The sequence below is a fragment of the Eubalaena glacialis genome, chromosome 1 (assembly GCF_028564815.1).
Source record: "Eubalaena glacialis isolate mEubGla1 chromosome 1, mEubGla1.1.hap2.+ XY, whole genome shotgun sequence".
NCBI lineage: Eukaryota > Metazoa > Chordata > Mammalia > Artiodactyla > Balaenidae > Eubalaena > Eubalaena glacialis.
In genome coordinates, this window is record NC_083716.1 from 186550103 (window position 1) to 186570241 (window position 20139).

Here is a 20139-nt window from a genome sequence, read left to right on the forward strand (position 1 = left end):
ATTCAAATGTGTAATTAACTTTGAAAGAATCCCCGCCACACCATGGTTTTCCACAATGGCCAACATGTCCTAAGGCACCAACATTTATAACTCAGTCTACTGGAACATTTTTTCTTTTTACTGTAAAAATGTAACTCAGACTTCATCATGGAAATCATTATTTAAAATAAATTAAGTTTTTAGAAATACACATTTAGGAACCCAAAATACATCCATTTCTTCAAGAAAACATGCATACGTTGGCTTTCAAGCTGTAATGTTCAGACCTGGCTAATACTGTTCCCGTTTTGCACAAAAGTGGTAGCCAACTAGACAACAGGAAAGCCATGGTATTAGTCTCACTAGGCCCATGCTCTAATTGGCTGAACTAACTGGACACAATCCCTGTTGACCTATGCTAATATTCTATAAATATTCATCTTTCTCTTTCTCATAAAAATTACAGCAGAAATAGAGCATGGAAAGATGCCTTACAAACTTTCCACACTAGACAGTTTTTAATAAGTTTAAAGAAGTGTCCAAGAATCAGCACAGGGATGATAATATTGAAACTACAAAGGCTGAACATTTTTACGAAGAGAGAAAATAAGAGAGAGAGAGAGAGAGATCTTAATCCAAATAAGTTTCTTTCTTCAGTAGGCATTATCTCTTTGTGTAAATATTAGTGCCTAATGGTGGTCTGCTCTGGACGGTAGGGTGGCTGTGAAGAACCGTCAGGAAACAGCGTTTTGGCAAAGCAGGCAAACTAGCTATAGAGGGCCAGGTGTGCAAGGCTCTGGGAGCCTTCCCAGTCCCAGTTGCACCTTTGAATCAGTTGGGAAGCTTTTAAATAGTACTGATCCCCAGGCTCTGCCCTGATCAATTAAATCAGAATCATTGGCATGGGGGTGTTTTTAAAAGCTCTTCAGTTTGTTTTCCTAAAGCTTTAAGAATCACTCGTTAATGGGGTTTGTGGTCTACTGTGCAGGTAATGGGGAGTCTTTAAACAGTTACCACAAATGAGTTGACTGTGAAGGGACTGTTAAGAGTTTGTGATTTGGCATCAGGCAGCCACAGGTTCAAACCCTGACCCTGACTCTTATTAGCTAGGTGGGAATGTTAAATTAATATTCAAATTCAGCATTAAACCCCTAGAAGCAAGGGAATTCATAATAAACTGCCCATCATTTTATCATGACTTTGTATTCAACCCCAAAGGTAAGATCACCCAGAGTTATGAGTTTCTCAAACAGAGAACCAAATGTATGACATTAAAAAACCAACCCATTACACAACAGGGTGAGCTCAGTGCAGCATTGAATACTGTCATGTTTGTGGATTTAAGGCATGTCTTACTATTATTTTAAAGTGGTCTTGGTCTCTCTTCCATTCCTTTTAATACGGTAGTGTGACTTGCATTGGGGTATTTTGGAAGTTTTCATTTCACAAAGCTGAAATCCCCTAAGGCCCTGGTGTTGTATATGAACACTCAGGAGGTAGATGAGTGGAAGGATCTTATGGGAGGGACACTCAGGTGGTTGTGTTCGAGCTTGAATACTTGAGAAGTGTATTTCTAGCAAGTTCTGGAAGGAAAAACACATCATCAGTCAGCCAAAGGCTGGACACTGGGAATGGTCATAGAGGGTCAATGCAACACCTGCTCAGGACTTGACCAAACACCAGCTTTTCACCTTGAACTTGTAGGGAGCAGACACTCAGGAGGACAAAGGGCAACAGACTGGATCATCATCCAGTTACCTGGTGAAATGGCTTCTGCTTTACATCTTTTCCCATCCATTAACTGTGGCTAGAAACCATGAAGTCATCATCTGGCAACCCTAAAAGCTTTTACTGTGATAACTTTCAATCACATCATATTCCTTCCATTTTCCCTCCACTGCTTTCATCTTTTATATGAATAGATCTCTTATTCTCAAAAGTAAACTATGTATATGTTTAAAAATTCAAATGTACAAAAGGGTATAATAGTTAAATCAACGTCTACTTCAAACCATACAAAAGTAATTGTACTTTGAATTCAGTCCTCAGTCCCCCAATGAAATCATTTACCTCGTCTTTCTCTCTTTTTCCTCTTCCGCTCCTACTCCTCCTTTCATTCCTCCCTCCCTCCCTCCCTCCCCCTCCCTCCCTCTCCCCCCACTCTCTGTATGTATATATATGTACACACACATATAAACACACAAACACGGATGTCTTTTACACAAACATATTGTTTGTTTTACTTATATTTGTACATTATTCCATATCAATTCTTATAGATGTACTGTATTTTATTTATTTAATTTTTTAAAATTGAAGTATAGTTGATTTACAATGTTATGCTAATTTCTGCTGTATAGCAAAGTGACTCAGTTATACACATATACACATTGGGTTTTTTTAAAGATTTATTATTTATTTATTTATTTATTTTTGGCTGCATCGGGTCTTAGCTGCGGCACTCGGGATCTTCGCTGAGGCATGCGGGATCTTTCATTGCGGCACGCAGGCTCTTCATTGTGGTGCGCAGGCTTCTCTCTAGTTGTGGCATGTGGGTTTTCTCTCTATAGTTGTGGCGTGCAGGCTCCAGGTTGAGTGGGCTCTCTAGTTGAGGCGCACGAGCTTAGCTGCCTCGCAGCATGTGGGATCTTAGTTCCCTGACCAGGGATCGAACCTGTGTCCCCTGCATTGCAAGGCGGATTCCTTACGACTGGACCACCAGGGAAGTCCCAATACATTCTTTTTTTTATATTCTTTTCCATTATGTTTTATCCCAGGAGATTAGATATAGTTCCCTATGCTATACAGTAGGTAGATGTACTTTATTTTCAATCACTGCATAATATCTGCTAAGGTTTGAATGTTTGTGTGCTCCCAAAATTCATATGTTGAAATCCTAATGCCCAATGTGATGGTATTAGAAGGTGGGGCCTTTGGGAGGTGCTTAGGTCATGAGGGTAGAGCCCTTATGAATGGGATGCATGTTCTTATAAAAGAGCCCCCACAGAGATCTCACCCTTTCGCCATGTGAGGACACAACGAGAAGTCTGGGATCTGGAAGAGGGCCCTCACCCAACCCTGTTGGCACCCGGTTCTCAGACTTCCCGACTCTAAAACGGTGAGAAATAGATTTCTGTTCTTTATAAGCTAGCCAGTCTCTACGGTACCCAGGCTAAGACAATATCACACAACATGGATGAATCATAATTATTATCACCTACTGCTGGGTATTTTTTTCTATATTTTCTTATTACAAATAATGTTACAATAAAATCCTGCATGCATTTGTATATAGATACATGCAAGAAAACGTATTGCTCTATGTATCTTTGTATGCATATGCAAGCATAGATGTTGACCAGATCTGGGGTAGTGGAACTACTAGGTCAAAAGATACGCATATTTCAAGTTTTGCTAGTTATTGCCCCATTGCCCTGCAAATACATGAACCAATTTACACCTTGTCCACCAACGTGTGGGAGTGCTCCCCTGCCCACATACTTGCTAACTCATTGTGATATTATAAAGTTTGATCTTGCCCATCTGAGAGGTAAGAAAAATAGTATCTCACTGTAATTTTAATTAAAGAATGAATATTTTTATGAGCAGCAATATCAAGTAATTTATAGAGTTCTTCACAAGAATTCACAGATCCTGTATTCAAGTGTCCTATCCTTTAGTCAATGTTTAAAGTATATTATTTACTATATGTCAAGTGTTGCATTGACAGTCACATACTTAAGCAAATTAGGACACAGTTCCTACCCTCAAGGCAATCTAGTAGAGGAGAAAGATATTAAAATGATAATTAATATGCATTGTGATAAGTACAATAATAGAATATGCATACTGTTTGGATGTAGAAATGCTTAATTCTAGGTAAAGAGCTTTTTCCTGAAATGTATCAATACCTTAATTATTTAATTTATTTTTACATTTTATAAACATATTCAAATGTGATAAGAAAAGTAAACAGAATACCTCGGTCAGCAAGAAGCATAATTGTGGCAATTACAGCTAATAATTAAAGGTTCTGATTAGTTGAAAAATTATTTTAACTGGCTCATCTATGCTTATAATCTATTGAAAGAAGAATATGTAGAATAATTTATAAAACTCTCTGTTTTGCTTGATACTTGTTTTGGGGACTTACAACTCTGCCTAAAATATAATTCACAGCACATCTTTTCTCTCTCCATTTTGCAGATACTGTTTAGCTCTTCTGAAATCACAGCACAAACTTTAGTCTCCTACCCTTCCTCCTCCCCCAACACACTGAACCATTAAACGTTTAATATACGGTGATTCCTATTAACTGTTGGATTGTTATACCATGCTAAAGAAGCTTGCCCTTTAGTATGAGGTGTGTTAAGGATAGTTAATTATAGTACACAGAAAGCCCTTTAAGTATTCAGATCCTATAAAATGTGATAATAATGTTAACATCATTGACTGGTAAGGCTACTACTTGAGCTTTTAATTATCATTCTAACCTTTAGAAGCTGTCTTCCAACTAACAGGAAAGCTTCAAAACTTTATCCTTGGACTAAATTCAACTCACTGATCACATTCCCTTATTTCCAAACTTCATTGCATTGGTTGTAGTCAACTGGTGAGTCCTCACTAAAATGTAAACATCCAAGCTGGGCTGCGCGCAGAGCTAGGCAGAAGCTGGTGTGATGTACAGAAGCTGGTGTGATGTACAGAAGCTGTGTAGTGAAGAGTTCAAAGCTCTAAGTTTGACTTTCAGTTCTGTTCTCTTTAGCAAGTCACTTACCCTTTTGTTGATGCTGATTTATCATCAGTACAATGAGCAAATACTACTTTCGCTATCTACCTCCCAGGGTTATGGTAAGGATCAAATGAAATAATAGATGGAAATGGATGAAGAGTTATAAGCAGTAAAGTTCTCCCATCCCCTTTCACAATCTCCCTTCCTTTCCCTCCCAGACCCAATTCTTTATGTGGCCTCCACCTACCCAAAGCCTTCCATGCTGTGTCATTCCATTTGGGTCTCCTCTGCTCCAGCCCCATGTCTTCCACCAATACTTACCTGCTTTAGGTTTTCTCTCTCAGACCCTAACTTTTATTAGAAGACAGCTATAATAGAAGAAAGAATAATTTGTAAATAATAATGGGCTACATTTATTGAGTAGTTACCACATGCCAAACCATAAAGTCATCACTAGCAACCTTTAAGCTTTTCCTGTGATAACTTCTGATTACATCATATTCCTCCTATTTTTCCTCAACTTGCCATGCAAAGAACTCTATATACATTATTCTCACTCAATCTTTACAATAAATCTATGCAGTGGAGTCTATTATTATTCTTGTTTTACAGACGAGGAAACTGAGATTTGGAAAGTGAAACAATTTGCCTGTGGTCATGCAACTAAGTTGTGATAGAGCTAGGCTTTGAACCTCACAGGAACTCCTCCCATAATCACTGTGCTCTTCTGCTTCTTCTAGATGCAGAACTAATGTAATGAACAAATGGTCACTTATATCACCTTATTAATTTAACATGCTCATTGAACTATACAGTCTGAGGCTGGAAGATCATCTACGTTAACCATCCATGCAATCCTTATCCTCATTTATCACACACCTAAGTCACATTCTGCCTTTTGCTTCAATACCACCAATGAAGAACGTACACTACGTCCCCAAAAGCAATCCCTTCATAGTCAGACAGCTCTACTGGGAAGTTCAAGTGAAAATCTTCCTTCCTGAAAAGCCATTCACTCACCTTAATTTTACCTGAAAGCTTTATTAAAAACCTATAATTCAAATGTTCTAATATAATAAATCCTCTAATGATCTCTTCTCCTTGATAAAGTATTCAGTGCAGCTTGGCCATGGTGGTCACTCTCAAATGAAAGCACCTAAGCTCTCTGCATTTCTCCAACTCCAGGCATGCTCTGACGGTTGAACAAACTTCATTGTTACAGATATTCTAGTTCTTCTAATCCCACCTAAGATACCATTAAGATTGTGGGGGATAGTCATATCATGGTTTGGACCCATACATGCGTTTACATCTCCTACATCTTTTCTCGCTCCCTCTTCCATGTACTGTAGTTGAAATTGACTATGTTGGAGTTTGTCCATCTTTTTAAAACAATGGTTCTAACTGGGGCAGCATATTAGAATCACCTTGGGAGCTTTAAAAATATTGATTTCTGGGTTGCATTCAGAGATTCTGATTTATTTGGTAGGACGTGGCCTTGGTATCAAGATTTATAATTGTATTATTTTCCTATGTATTTATTATCTCAGCTTTATATCATCTATAAATTTAAAGACCAGGTCATCAATGTTTTCACCAAGTCATTGCTGAGTCCTGGAGCTTCACTTTAGGTTAATATTGGCCAGGTACACTTGGGTATAGGCATTCAACCAGTTACAAATCCACTAAAGTACACTATCACTCAGTCAACAGTTTTCTCTTTTGTTCACAAAATAATATCAAGAAAGATTTTGTTAAATGTCCTACAGAAAGCTAATCTAGGGCAGTGGTTAAAAGCATGGATTCTGGAGCCCAACTGCCTGGATTCAAATCCCAGCTGAGTTACCTGCATGACTTTGGGCAGGTAACCTAACCTCTCCATACTTCAGTTTCCCTACTTGTAAACAGGTATAATAGTACTTACTTATAGGGTTGTTACACGGATTAAATGAGTATATACATATAAAGGTTCTGAAGCAAGAAACGAGTGTTAGAAATCATTTCCAAACCATCCGTATTTTTTCCTTAAAGCATGATTCATAACCCATTATAGGATTTCTAACTACTGTGTACACAGAGTGACATCCACTGCTTGTTCCCCTTAATCTACATAAAAATTTTTGTGTACCTAAAGTATACAAAATCTAAAAGCTCCAGTTAAGCAAGAGTTAACTAACTTATTATGAATGCAGTATTACCCATTATACAATAATAAAAATACATAAAATGTAGACAAATACCAGAAAAATTAGTCCCTGTAGATTCATTTCTGAATTTGCTTCCTCCTGAATAGTTTGAAATTGCTTCAAAATTCAGGCTCCCCTTTCCAGTACCCACACCCCCCCCCCCAAAAAAAAAACTTGAGTAAAGAAATACCACCTTGACTTCCTGGAAGAAACAGAAGGTTTCTGGATATAAAGCCATTTCCTCTATCATATTCTAAAAAATCAACACTACCAAAGAATGAATCGGAGAAAAAAATAGAACTAGAATTACCATAGATCTCTAAGTGAAATTCACACACCAATTTTGAAATGTCAGCAAAAACATGTTCAGCTAAATGCCCCAGTGGTGTTGCAGACTCCCTGGATGGAATAAGACAGAAGTCTCCTCACTCTGACAGCATAGGCATTCCCTGCGGGAGGCATCTATTTATTATTCAATTGTCATTTGCCAAGAAAATATAGCTATTGAATAATATCACCTTTTAGGAAATTAATAGAATTGGAGTCTGTCAAACTACTAGCAACTTCTACTCACCCACCAGTGCCTTTTCTAAAAATTTGAGAACAATTTCAAAGAAAAAAATGTTATTTGAAGATATTCAGTGAAGAAAGTTAGATTATGGATTCACATTGGTATTTTGCCATAACAAACAGACCACGCAGCCAGATAGGACTGATATAAGTAGGAGGACATTGGAGCTGATATGGAGACTAGAGTGATATTTAAGGTAAGGAGGAATCAGAATCTTTTCCCAAAGAGTACAATTTAGATACCAGAAACAGGCCACCAATATTATTTGAAACAATTAGAAGTAATGCATAATACAGTAACATTTATGACTAGACAAAAGTAGAAAACAGATTGATGATGGGAAGCAAAAAAAAAAATCTTTTGAGATCCAAAATAATCAGATTGAAATAGCGGTATACCATTAATACACATGAAAAAATTGGAAGTAAATTATAATTTGTCCTAGGACAACAGACATTGAGAAATTAACTAGATCATGGGGGCAAGGGAGTTACCATTTAACTGAAAGAAGATATGATTTACTAAACAGTTCTTTATTGGGCTAGCAGATTTAATCCATTTCTAAAACTTGGGTTAATTGCTCTCATACTCAACTGATCCATTTGGGCTCAAAATAGGTTTCCTGGTCTGACATGTCACGTGACTGACAGAGGGAGAACTGAGGTGGCATTTTAGACTGGGTACAAAAAGGGTATCTTGAAGAAATTACTCCAAACATTACCTCTACCCTGTTGACTAATCATCTGCAACGCAGCCTAACACAAAATTCTGTTACAGAATATGTGACTCAGTTCTACATGTTTTCTCTCATTTTGAGAATCAGATTATATACTGATGTCTAGTCACTCCTGCTGGGGATATTTACAAAAACAATGGTGGGGGGGAGGGAGATATTAAGAAGTGAAAAGAGAGAAGAAAGGTAATGGAGAAGGCTAAGTGAGCGAAGAGAATTTTACAAGACAACCTTAGGTGAGATGAAGGAAGATGAGCCTTTATTCTCCTGTGTAAGAGTGACATTCAGAGCCAAGAAAGAGTAACTCTAGGCTGGGAATAGGGTTTTTGATAAATAGCTTAGCATCTGTACAATGGGTATTATGTTAATATATTATAAAGTTTTAATAAGAATTCAATAAAAACCTGTCTATAAATATTTTGATACTTTATGAGGCATATAGTTGGTACACAATAAATGTAATCTCCATTCTGTTTTACTCAGCTGTGTTACACTGAATAATCCAAGCATCCTTCTAAGTCAAGTTTGCAAGTTACTCTGCCCCCCTGAGAAACCTAGGAAATGGCAGTCAAAAAATATGAGTCCTAAAGTCAAAAGGACAATGAATATTGAATAAAATGGAGGGGGGAGGAGGCATTGAGGGAGGGACTTCTCATTATGCATCTTAACTACAACAAAACAAAATTAATTTATAAGCATCTCAAACCTACTGAGGGAGAAAAATCCTGAAAATGTTCTAGTTGGCAAGGGGTTATAACAATCGGAAATTAATTGTACAATTCTCATGATTTATTTAAAATGTTACTGACAGCTATTATTTAATGTGCTGCCTTTATTATTTTATCTCAGTAATTACAAGGAGGCTCTCATATCCTTACTCATGATTTCTGCTCTATCAATCCTATTTTTTATACCATTTTAAGTTTCTCAAATGGAAACTTTCTTATCATAGGAGTTTCCTGGCATAAACTCAAACAGTAGAAATCGACTGCTTTTACAGAAAAGTGAAGCCCCCATTTTAGCTTTGGTAGACCTGATTTTCTAGGTAATAATTAGAGACTCAACTTCTTATATAGAAACTAGGTAGGGTTCACATATTAAATACAGGACACTAACTCAAATTTGAATTTCAGCTAAACAACGAATAATTTTTAGCACAAGAATGTCCCAAATACTTAATGGGACATACTTATATTAAAAAGTATTCATCACCACAGCAACATACCTCAAAATAAACAACAGAGTATACAGATAGTCCAAACTAATTACTGAATATATACAATGGGAAAGCTCAATGAACTTGGAGAGTACTTTGATTTTTGTAATCATGTTTCTCAACTAAAGCAGGCTTACTATATCTGCTATATTTCATAACTAATCATTTTTAAAATCTGCTGAAGGAAACTGTAGATTGCTATCTCTTGATATAAAAGTGAACAGATGCAGGTACATCACTGAGATTCATGAGAATCTCACATCCTCATGGAAACTTTCTAAATCCTACTTCTTGTGAAAGAGAAATTGCTACTAAGACTTCAGGCAGATATGCTAAATTATCCTTCACTTCCTCTAGTGAATTTTCCATGATCTATTTAATATGACAAGTTTCACTATTCTAAGAGAATTCTGACATTCTAAAACTTTTTTAAAGTTTTCATTTACTAAACACATTACATCATCAGGAATTTCAAAGAGAAAAAATCTCAATGCCCTTCTAACCTTCTAATTCTCAACTCACAAACCCAATTTGTTTCATGGGCTTTGGGGAAGTAAGAAGTATGAGATACTTATTTGTAAGTCAAAATCTAAAATGAAATACCCCTAACCATCTGATGATGACATGTGACATGACATTCCCAAAGGGACAGAAGAAAAATAAGTTGTTTAAAATTACGCTTCATCTAAAAACAGAAAATCTTCTAATTATAATGCCACATAATACATCCCTGCATTTCAATAAACAACATTTTATCTTGAATCCTTAATCATGCGAAATTGCTTAACCTAGGCAACGATCCAAGGATTAACAAGAAAAAAAATCATGAAATTCAAGATTTCAGAAGTGTTTTCAGTTCCACTGTCAAAGCCATATGAAAGAAATGTATAATAGCACCATTTCAAAGTGCTCCCTAATCCACATGTACAGATTTATTTCCACCATGCAAAGAATAAACATAAGAATAAATATTTCATTAAATGTCTTGGGAGTTAATTTTGATCACCTCTACTTCAAAATGCATTATGACCGGCAAAACTTTCAACAAGGGTTATTTTCTGATGGAAAGAAAAGGCTAAGTAAAACATTCTCACCACATTTGCATATACATTTCATCTATTATCACTCTGTGGAAACAAAAACTATTTTTAATATTTCTATAATTTTAGCATTTGAGAGCTTTTACTTTTCAAGATGAGGCAGTTGTATGAAAGAAGACATTTTTTAAATTTTTTAATGTATCTTCAGACTATTTAATTTTATTCCTTAACTAAACTTTGTCATAGCACATATATGTATAATGAAGTATGGGTGCTTTATATCAACTATAAAATATATAAAAGCCTTACACTCTCTCCCACAGTGCTCTAGGATGTATTAACAAACAAGCAGATAAGCCTAATGATGAATTACACAATATGGTCAGCACTAATAGAGTGGTTTTCTACAAATGCATTGCAAAAAGATGAACAAATACTTTACATTTCAGAACACAGTTATTTTGATGTCACATGTCAAGTAAGAGCCAAAGTGGTAAATGTTAGCAACTTTAAATCTGTTGGTCCTGGATCAAACAGCACAAAGGAACTTTAGAGAAACGACAGTGCATTCAGGAAGGTAGACTGGGTTGAAGCTAAGACTCTCTTCTTGAGGGTCTAATTAGGTCCTCCCCCTCCCTCTGCTTTTTAAAAATTTATCTCATAGAGACACCTTAGCAGAAGCTATCAGCTTTGACAGAACACCGAAATCATGGTAGTGAACCATAAATTGACCATTACCATAAAAAGAGCTGCTAAATGAGAAACCATGTGCTTAGTATAAAACTAATTTCATGCTTTCAAAAGCACACAGTGGCTTCTAGCAAGATAGTGGCCCTGGGACTTGCTGAGACAGATTGGCGAACACAAATGGTTTGCCCCTGATGCGTCTGCTTAGCCAAGCTTTACATGTACTGGCAGTAAGCAGGGTTCTCGAATCTTCTGTCAAACAAATACACACTTATCTATAACTTTAGAGCTGAAAGCTATAAAACAGCTGCCTCAAATAAATTTAGCAGGAAAACACATATACACACATACGCGCACACCCACTGCACACACATATATTATATACATACCCCATGTGCCATGCTAGCTTCCAATCAAATAAAAATAGACTTCTCTGCAGACCTAACATACCAAACAGGCACTTAATAAGCATACTGTTATTGAATACATCATAACTCTCACAGTCCTTTCGTCTTTAGAAACAGCTTCTCATCACGTAGGAATTAGAGTTTAGAAGAGCCTAAGCGAGAGGACTCCATCTACTTGGAAGCTAACTTTGAGTCTGCCCTTATCAGGCTGGCTTTCAAATACTCTATGCTTATAAAGCCACATCAGACCTGTCTGGGCATGATGATCTAGTCGTTTAACTCCCCAGATGAGTGTCAGTATTTTATTTACATTTAAATGATAAAATCTACTACATTTAAAACGTCACATCTAATTAAAACATGCCGTATGAAGAAATGCTTCTAATTTTATCCTCCTCTCATTTAGGATACCATCTCTGGAAATCAATTACTGTAGGCTGTCCAGTGCATGACAGGTCATAACTTTTAATTATTAATAATGTCAAGCTTAACAAGGTATCGACTCCAGTATGTAATCTATTTCACTTACTTTCTTAGTTATCTCATAAACATCAGTTGTTTCCTGCTATATATTTTTCACATCAGAGATTCTACAAAGTACATTTAGTTCATAGCCTTTTTTACATACCTGAAGCACATAATAACACTGCTAATTGCCTACTTTTAGTAATGATAGCAAATAACATAATATCACTGACTTGTTCTGAATGTTTAAAATGCAAAGGAAGTCACCTACTGGTAAGATGTCCTCGGCAAACAGCTAGCACAGAATGAAAAGAATGCTATTACATCCATTTAAGGAGTTACTTTCCCCTAAAATTAAAGAATCATACATTTTGCTCTTCACTGTTGCCCCTTCAGATCTGTCAGTACAACGTGATAAACACAATTGATAACTCCACAGGATTCAATACAGCATTCGAAAGAATCTGCTCCTGACACCCCAGATTCCAGCGTCCAAGTTTTAGAATAAAAATGCTCACCTCTGCTAGGAAGTCCACTCCACATCCTGGCAGGGCTTTCACCGGCTTCAAAAGCAACCAAGTTGGATAAACAAAACTTCCAGGATGTGACCAGTGTAATGCACGGGGCTACGGAGACTTGGCTCCAGCCCTGATTATCTGTGTGACAGTACCACGCTATGTCAGTGCAGCTCCAAACCTTCCCAGATGCTGGCTTGTTGCACTGCTCATTGAAAATCCTTTACACGCTGGCAACATTTTAGGGAAGGACAAGCACACTCTGAGTCATTTGTAAAGAAAGCAGAGCAATTTCAATTCTATATCTCCATGTGTGCTGAAACCAGAAGCACTGTCAACCTACAAGTCTGAGGTGGATTTACGCCGAGAAACAGGCAACCTAAGCCTTCATTATCAATGCATGAAATCAGCCACTGTGATCAAATTCAAGCAAACCACAAAAAGGATATGATTATGAAAGGCTCCACAGATTTAGCACCAAACCTTGTGGAATGAAGAATCATCTATTGAAATTGTGTAAATGTTAAAAATAGCTCTGGCTTTTCAACAATGAGCAGAATACAGAGAAGAAATCAGTAGTCTATGTTATAAGGACCTAACAAAAAAGCTGCAGAAACCAAAATAGCTATAGGTCCCTGGGACTTTTCTATAGACAAATGAAATCACTAGAGGCTATTACAATTGTAACAAAAAAATTCCATATATTTGACACAGATGTCCATTAAACAGCAAGTTAAATATCTGTTAACCCGTGAGCGCCTGTCCCTAAATTAAAATAATAATGATAGTAAAAATGTGCAGGGCTATGCTAGCACCAGGGCAAAATACTATCGATTTTACTCTAAGACGAATTCCTAAACAATAAAAATTTAAATGTATTTATTTTGTGTAACAAGAAAATAGACGGACAAGGTAGAGAATATTTTTAACCACATAGTATTTCACTGCTTATTATTTTTAAAAAAATCTACAGCTCAATAAATCCATACACCCCTACCCCAGCCACCCCCAAATTTATACCTTTACCTTTCACCATCCTTCCTCTTTTATTACTAAAATATAAGATGCATGAGCCAGTTGAGATGTCTTAAAAAGGCACAAGGTAGCTAAACCCCAGAAAGTAGCAGCAATGATTTGAGATCACAAAATATAGAGCTTCGACATGTGCATGCAAAGTGCAAAGCAACAGGGACTTAAAACATTTATCAAAAAATCACAAAAATAACTGGGAGGAATTCCTAGTAGGCAGCATTGACAAAGCACATATTTAAGGTTCTACTCAGATTTTTTTTTTTAATTAATTAATTTATTTATTTATTTTTGTCTGTGTTGGGTCTTTGTTTCTGTGCGAGGGCCTTCTCTAGTTGCGGCAAGTGGGGGCCACTCTTCATCGCGGTGCACGGGCCTCTCACTATCACGGCCTCTCTCGTTGCGGAGCACAGGCTCCAGACGCGCAGGCTCAGCAGTTGTGGCTCACGGGCCCAGTTGCTCCGCAGCACGTGGGATCCTCCCAGACCAGGGCTTGAACCCGTGTCCCCTGCATTGGCACACGAATTCTCAACCACTGCACCACCAGGGAAGCCCCAGATTTTTTTTAATGGGTTTTAGGTTCTCATTGAGACTCTAAAGGCAGAGCTAATCAGGATCCAATAAATACAATTCCTGATTTGAGGATCTTCTACAAATGACTGTGTACAGTTTTAGTAATACTAGTAGCTCTTAGGTGTAGATACATTTAGTAGTATCTACAATCTAAAACATCTGTGTAAAAATAAGAACTATGCCACAACACATTTACATAACACAGCATTTTGGAGCAACATTAAACATGGCACTCCTGTGGGTATTCTCCTTATGTCCCTCAGTGTGAAACTGACTCCTTACAGGACACTAGTTGGATTCCCTTCCTTGAAGATAGTTATAGACATATATGAGTGGAGATGCACACAAGCATGTGTTTGTGTGTGTGTGTGTGCGTATGTGTGTGTGGGTGTGTGTACATACACCCACATCATAGGAGAATGTACTAAACCTTTGTGGTTACTTTTGCTGCCTGAATTCCATTCATTTAGTGCCTCAGGAAGCTCCTAGGACAACAATTTGAATGGATTATGAGAAATGGCATTGGGTATCACTAATTCAGAAATTGCTCCATGTCTTCTCTCTCTCTTTTACTGTACTTTTCTTGTCTGAGAAAATAGTCCGTAAGAGATGGTGTGCCTAAAACTCTTATTTCTATTATACATGTAGCTTCCTAGTAATAAGATAAAACTTTAAAATGAAACTATAATATTTGATTATAGGTCCTTAATCCCTTATCTAAAACCCCTAGTGCCAGATGCATTTCAGAATTCAAATGCTTTCAGATTTTAAAAAGATAATACTCTGCGGATACTGTGAATTATATAATGCCTCAAGTAAAGTCTAGGGCAAAAGTCTATAATCAGACATATTAACAGTTCTGCAGCAAAATATGTGCATATTCAGACTAGATGGGATAAAGACTATTATTAACCTCACACACATCAGTTCAGGTCAGGTTTTGCCATCACTATAAATTACAAAACCTTCTGATTTTCAGAGCTTCTTGGATTTTGGAAATTACAGGTAAGAGATTATAGACCTGCAGAAATGTTTACCTAAACTGTTGTAAGGTTATGGATTGGAAAATAATACCTTACCTTGGCAAGTGTTCTCTGGCTTGGCAAGAGATCTGGAGATGAGCATTGCTTTAACAGGATAGGCAAAAAAGCCACAAGAAGGTGCTATTAAAACTGAGACATAAAGTACAGCAGAGATGCGGCTATAATGCAAGATGACAAAACTAGGGCGTGGCAATGGAAGGTAAGAAGAAGGCATTCAGAATTATTGTGTCAAGAAATAATAAAACATAATGATGAAAATATCAACCACTCACTGATTACCTACTTTATACCGAGTAATGTGACAGGCACTTGACATAAATATTTCTTTTAGCAACCTACTTTATAATTTTCAAAAGGATATTTTAAAAGAAAAATGTGTTTTCAGAATGAGGCATAAAACATTGGGTTATCTCACCCTCTTCTCATTGTATCCCAAAGCAAAACATCCACAATGGTTTTTAAACATCACATGTGAGAATGTCAGAAACAAAGAAACAAACATAAGCTTCACCTTTTGAAGTAAAGGTCCATATTTTATTTTTATATACTATTTGGTGTAGGAGTTCTTTAAAATCACTTATAGAAAAAGAAAGTAATACGATTTACCATCAATATTCAAACTGAATAACATTAAAACCCATTTTAAAAATATATTCTTAAGACACGTGACTATTATGTTGTATTTACCTGGAGTTTTCCTATATTTCCCAAATAAATACTTTTTTATACGAAGTACATTGAAGAGCATTAACACAGCAAAGTATTGATATTGGACTTAAGACTTCAGACCTACAGAATATTCACATCTTCTAAGAGATTTTCTCAAAAAATAAAAAGTTGCAGTTACGTAGGAAGGATAAGTCTAGAGATCTAACATACAGTATGATGACTAGAGCTAATAATACTGTGCTGAATACAACTGACCCTTGCACAATGCCAGGGTTAGGGGCGCTGACCCTCCGCACGGTGGAAAATCCAAATATAAGTTATAGTCGGTCCTCCTTATCTGCAGCTCATCTATATCCGAGGCTCCTCAGATCCGCAGTTCCTCTGTATCCGCAGACTCAACCAACAACAGATTGTCTAGTACTGTAGCATTTACTATTGAAAAGAACCTGTGTGTAAGTGGACTTGTGCAGTTCAGACCTATGTTGTTCGAGGGTCAAATGTACCAGAAATTTGCTAAGAAAGTAGATTTCAATCACCACACACGAAAGAAGTGATTATATGAGGAGACGGATATATTAATTAGCTTGACTGGAGTAATCACTTCAGTATGTAAATGTATATCCAATCATCATATTGAACACCTTAAATATATACAACTTTCATTAAAGAAATTTAAAAACTGTAGGTATCCTCCCCCCAAATAAGAGCATTTCTTGAGTGCCTTTTGGGACCCAAACTTGCAGTGGGGAGGAGTCCTAGGGGTGTTTGTGAGAACAATGGTCTTCCTATTCACTGTACAAAGTAGAATGGAATACGTGGCTCTAATGTTAGTACGTAGCATATGATCACAAAGTCATGTTCCATGTGAAGAAGGAAACTGCATTTATTCATTTGACAGTACTACATAATTTGGTGAACTCTTTCTTTAGCAACGAAAATAGTGTCCTGGTGGTTTGATGAAATTCTTGCAACTTCTCAAAGTAACTGATTATCTAGAGTCAGTAACTCCCCAAGAATAAAATTAACATCTCTTTATACCTTTTACATCATGTCCACATAAGAAAAGATAAACTTCCAGAATCTGCAGGCCAAGATCTCTGAGTTGCAAGGAAGGCTCACCAGAGGCAGCCTCTTGAAATGAAGTGGGCCAACGTGATGCAAATGCCATCATACTCAGCCCCTAAAAAAATACAATAACCAGACCACTCAGTTCCTCCAAACTCCTCATGTAATCAGGAGAAAAGCAAACATGTTTCGCAGCTTGCCTAAGGACCAGATCCAGAAAAACTGGAAGTGCCAAGGATGAACACCAACCCCGTGGTCAGTTGTAACACTGTACGAGGATGCCTAACTTGGAACAATGCCCAACAACCTCCTTGGCTGGGATGCTGCCGAGTATGAAAGTAGAACTCTTGTATGAAGAAAGGTGGTCAGTCAGTGACAACACACTCAACCCACAGTGAGAATCAGAACTCAATACTGTTAAGTTTCTGTTGAGCCAGCTACTGAAAGCCTTTCTCCCTTAGATAAGCTTAAAATAGATAACGCTTCTATTCTAAGACACCTATATTTTAAGTGTGCCTTTGATGATTCAAATCACTCAGCCACCCAAACACTTAGCATGATTGTCTTTAAATTTTAAAATCTAAAATTTTTAAATCTTAAATTTTTAAGAACTAAAAACCAAGACTTGATGTAAAATAACACTTGTCTGTTAATAAATATGATACATGTAAAAGTTCATAGTCCAAAGTATTCTTAAAGCAAAAGACTATCTGCCCTTCACTAAAATAGGGCCAAGCACTCCTTTTAATTCTTTGTTTCTGAAAAGGTTCCATTCAAACTCCTTTATATATCAATTCCTTAGAGCTCCGGGCTTATATAATCAACACCCTTCTTTAACGCTTTTAAACCACGTGTACAGAATACAGAGCTGTTCTATAAGGACTTTTTCAGGTGACCTTAGGGGTAGTTCTAGATTTCTGACACCATCCATAATGGCTAGGCTCTATCTCAAAGCATTTTGGGGGGTTGGAGTTATAACTTGAGCCTTCATCCTATTTCCATATTGCTGTATTCTCTCTCATTCATAAGGAATTTCAACCTCAATAAGCCCTGCAATATAAATCTCAGTTGAATTTACCTGGGGAGTACAGATATGGGGCACTAACTCTATTCTTGTTTGGAAGAATAAAATTAGGATTTTGCAAAATGCTTAGAAACTTACAGTGATCAATACTGGATAAGACAAAGAGTCGGAAAAGTAGATATATATTCCTTCTACTGTGTCATCATTGGGTCTGAATTATTCCAAGAGGTAATTCCTGTGTTCTCTCAAAAGGATCTGGGATTATACCAAGGAAATCAAATGCTCTATTTTCAATGATCTCATTTGGTATATTTTGACCAAGACCTTTTCCCCTCTGAGTCTGTCCCTTCTTGGAAAACTATAGGCAGTTATATGGGCTCTATTTAATAAATGAGCTACATAATAATTATTCCATGAAAAGATTTTTATGGACTTATAATTAAGAGGTCTAGGGAAATAAGTGCATTGTAAATAATCTAACCCACCTGCCTCCACACTGAAATGCTTTATCTACCTAGTGCACTTACTGGTAGAAACTCACTGATACTCACTGATACATCGATGATTTGTTACACTTTCACCATGGTACTTATATTTTGCAAAAGATTTCTTGGTTAAGTTATAAGTGGCACACTGACTCATCAAAAATGAAGCAAAAGAAAGTATTTTAAACCATATGTTTCTACAGCAAAAGTAAAAGATACTATATTGATGAATTCTAGCCCTATCTCTGCATCTATCACACAAACCTAAGTTTGCATCATTAACCCTTTATGTTTGTATTTAATATCTCTTAAAATGGACTATAATTTTTTCCAGACAAGGGGAAACATTAAGGTATTTAAGTTGTATGTTTAATTCCTGAAAACTGGAGAAAAATCTCCCCTACCCCTTCCTCTCTCTCTCTCTTTCTCTCTCTCTCTCTCTCTCTTTCTCCCTCTCTCTCACACATACACACACACAAACACCCTGATACCTCCCCTATATATTCTACCTAATGCATAGAAGATGCTCCAAAAAAGTCGGTCAAATGAACATGTTCCTGCCCACACACATTCTCACCTCTTTGTATTTCTTTGCTTTCCATACTCATTAATAAATTCCAGCAAATGTGGTGGGATTAGGAATAAGGCGAGTATCTTATTTTCAGTATACCTGTGGCACCATCTTGTGGTAGGTCTATAGTGTTGCAGTTTCAAGCTTAATTTCCAAAGTTCAAAAATGTCTGAGAAAATGATTTTGAGGATAAATTTTACATTTTAAATATATATGAGATGCAGTGTAAGAAATCTGGCTTATGTATTTTAATAACCCACATACATGTTTGAATAGTCTTAATACCTATCACAATGCCCTGACCCTAGAAGCTGTTTCTTGAATGTAGAATAGGAATGAGAATTAGACAACATTAGAAGGGAAGGGAAAAAAAACAGCTGAAGATCCTGGAGGCATCAAAGAGAAGGACAGAATATGGCAGCAAGGAAAAGTACACAGTATAAAATGCTCCAGCTGACAACCCATTTTCAGATCTTGCTCTCCATTCCCACCTTCAAACCATTACGTCCACTTCCCGTTGCAAAACCCATCCTTACTCTCTCCCCTCTGTCCCCACAGTGTCCTCAACATAAAATCTACTCAAATTCAGTTCAGAATCCCTAAGGCCAAATGAAGGATGCCACTTCTCACACCAAGAGGCAGAGTCTATTTTTCTACCAGTTGAATTTGTCGTGGTCTTGTGACCAGCTCTGACCAAAAGAACACAGTGGTTGCAGCTTCCGCTCTTGCTGTCCAGCAATGCTGCTCTGTGACCCATGTGTGATTGAAGCCTATCTAACCTCCTCCAGCAGGAGAGTCTACTGGCGAGAGTGACCCAGCCTGCAGCCAGCATCAACTGTTAGATGTGTGCATGAGGCCACCGGAGACCATCCAGCCCAGATGAGGTACCAGCTGCCTGCAGCTGCGTGACTGACCTCCAGTGAGTTCCGGATGAGAACCACCTAGCTGACACCAGCCCCAATCTCTGACCCACAGAATCATGATTAAAATTTAAAAATGTAAAAAAAAATTCTAAAGCCTTCTGCCAAACTTTGCAAATTCTCTGGTCTTTCTAATCCTCTTACTCAGTTTCAGGCGCGTCTCAGCTCTTTAGACATGTCAAGCTTTTTCTCAATTTAAGATTTTAAACATTCGCTTTACTCCCTTTGA

The 20139-nt window shown here is 37.1% G+C and overlaps 1 protein-coding gene across 1 annotated transcript in view; it reads right to left on the reverse strand.

The window, feature by feature from the left end:
• The window catches only part of ZNF385B (zinc finger protein 385B), a 322915-nt gene that overhangs the window by 289315 nt on the left and 13461 nt on the right, over window positions 1-20139 (reverse strand). The window contains exon 2 of the mRNA XM_061202700.1: window positions 12535-12672. Coding sequence (XP_061058683.1) covers window positions 12535-12672 — 138 coding nt within the window. The remainder of the gene's footprint in view (window positions 1-12534; window positions 12673-20139) is intronic.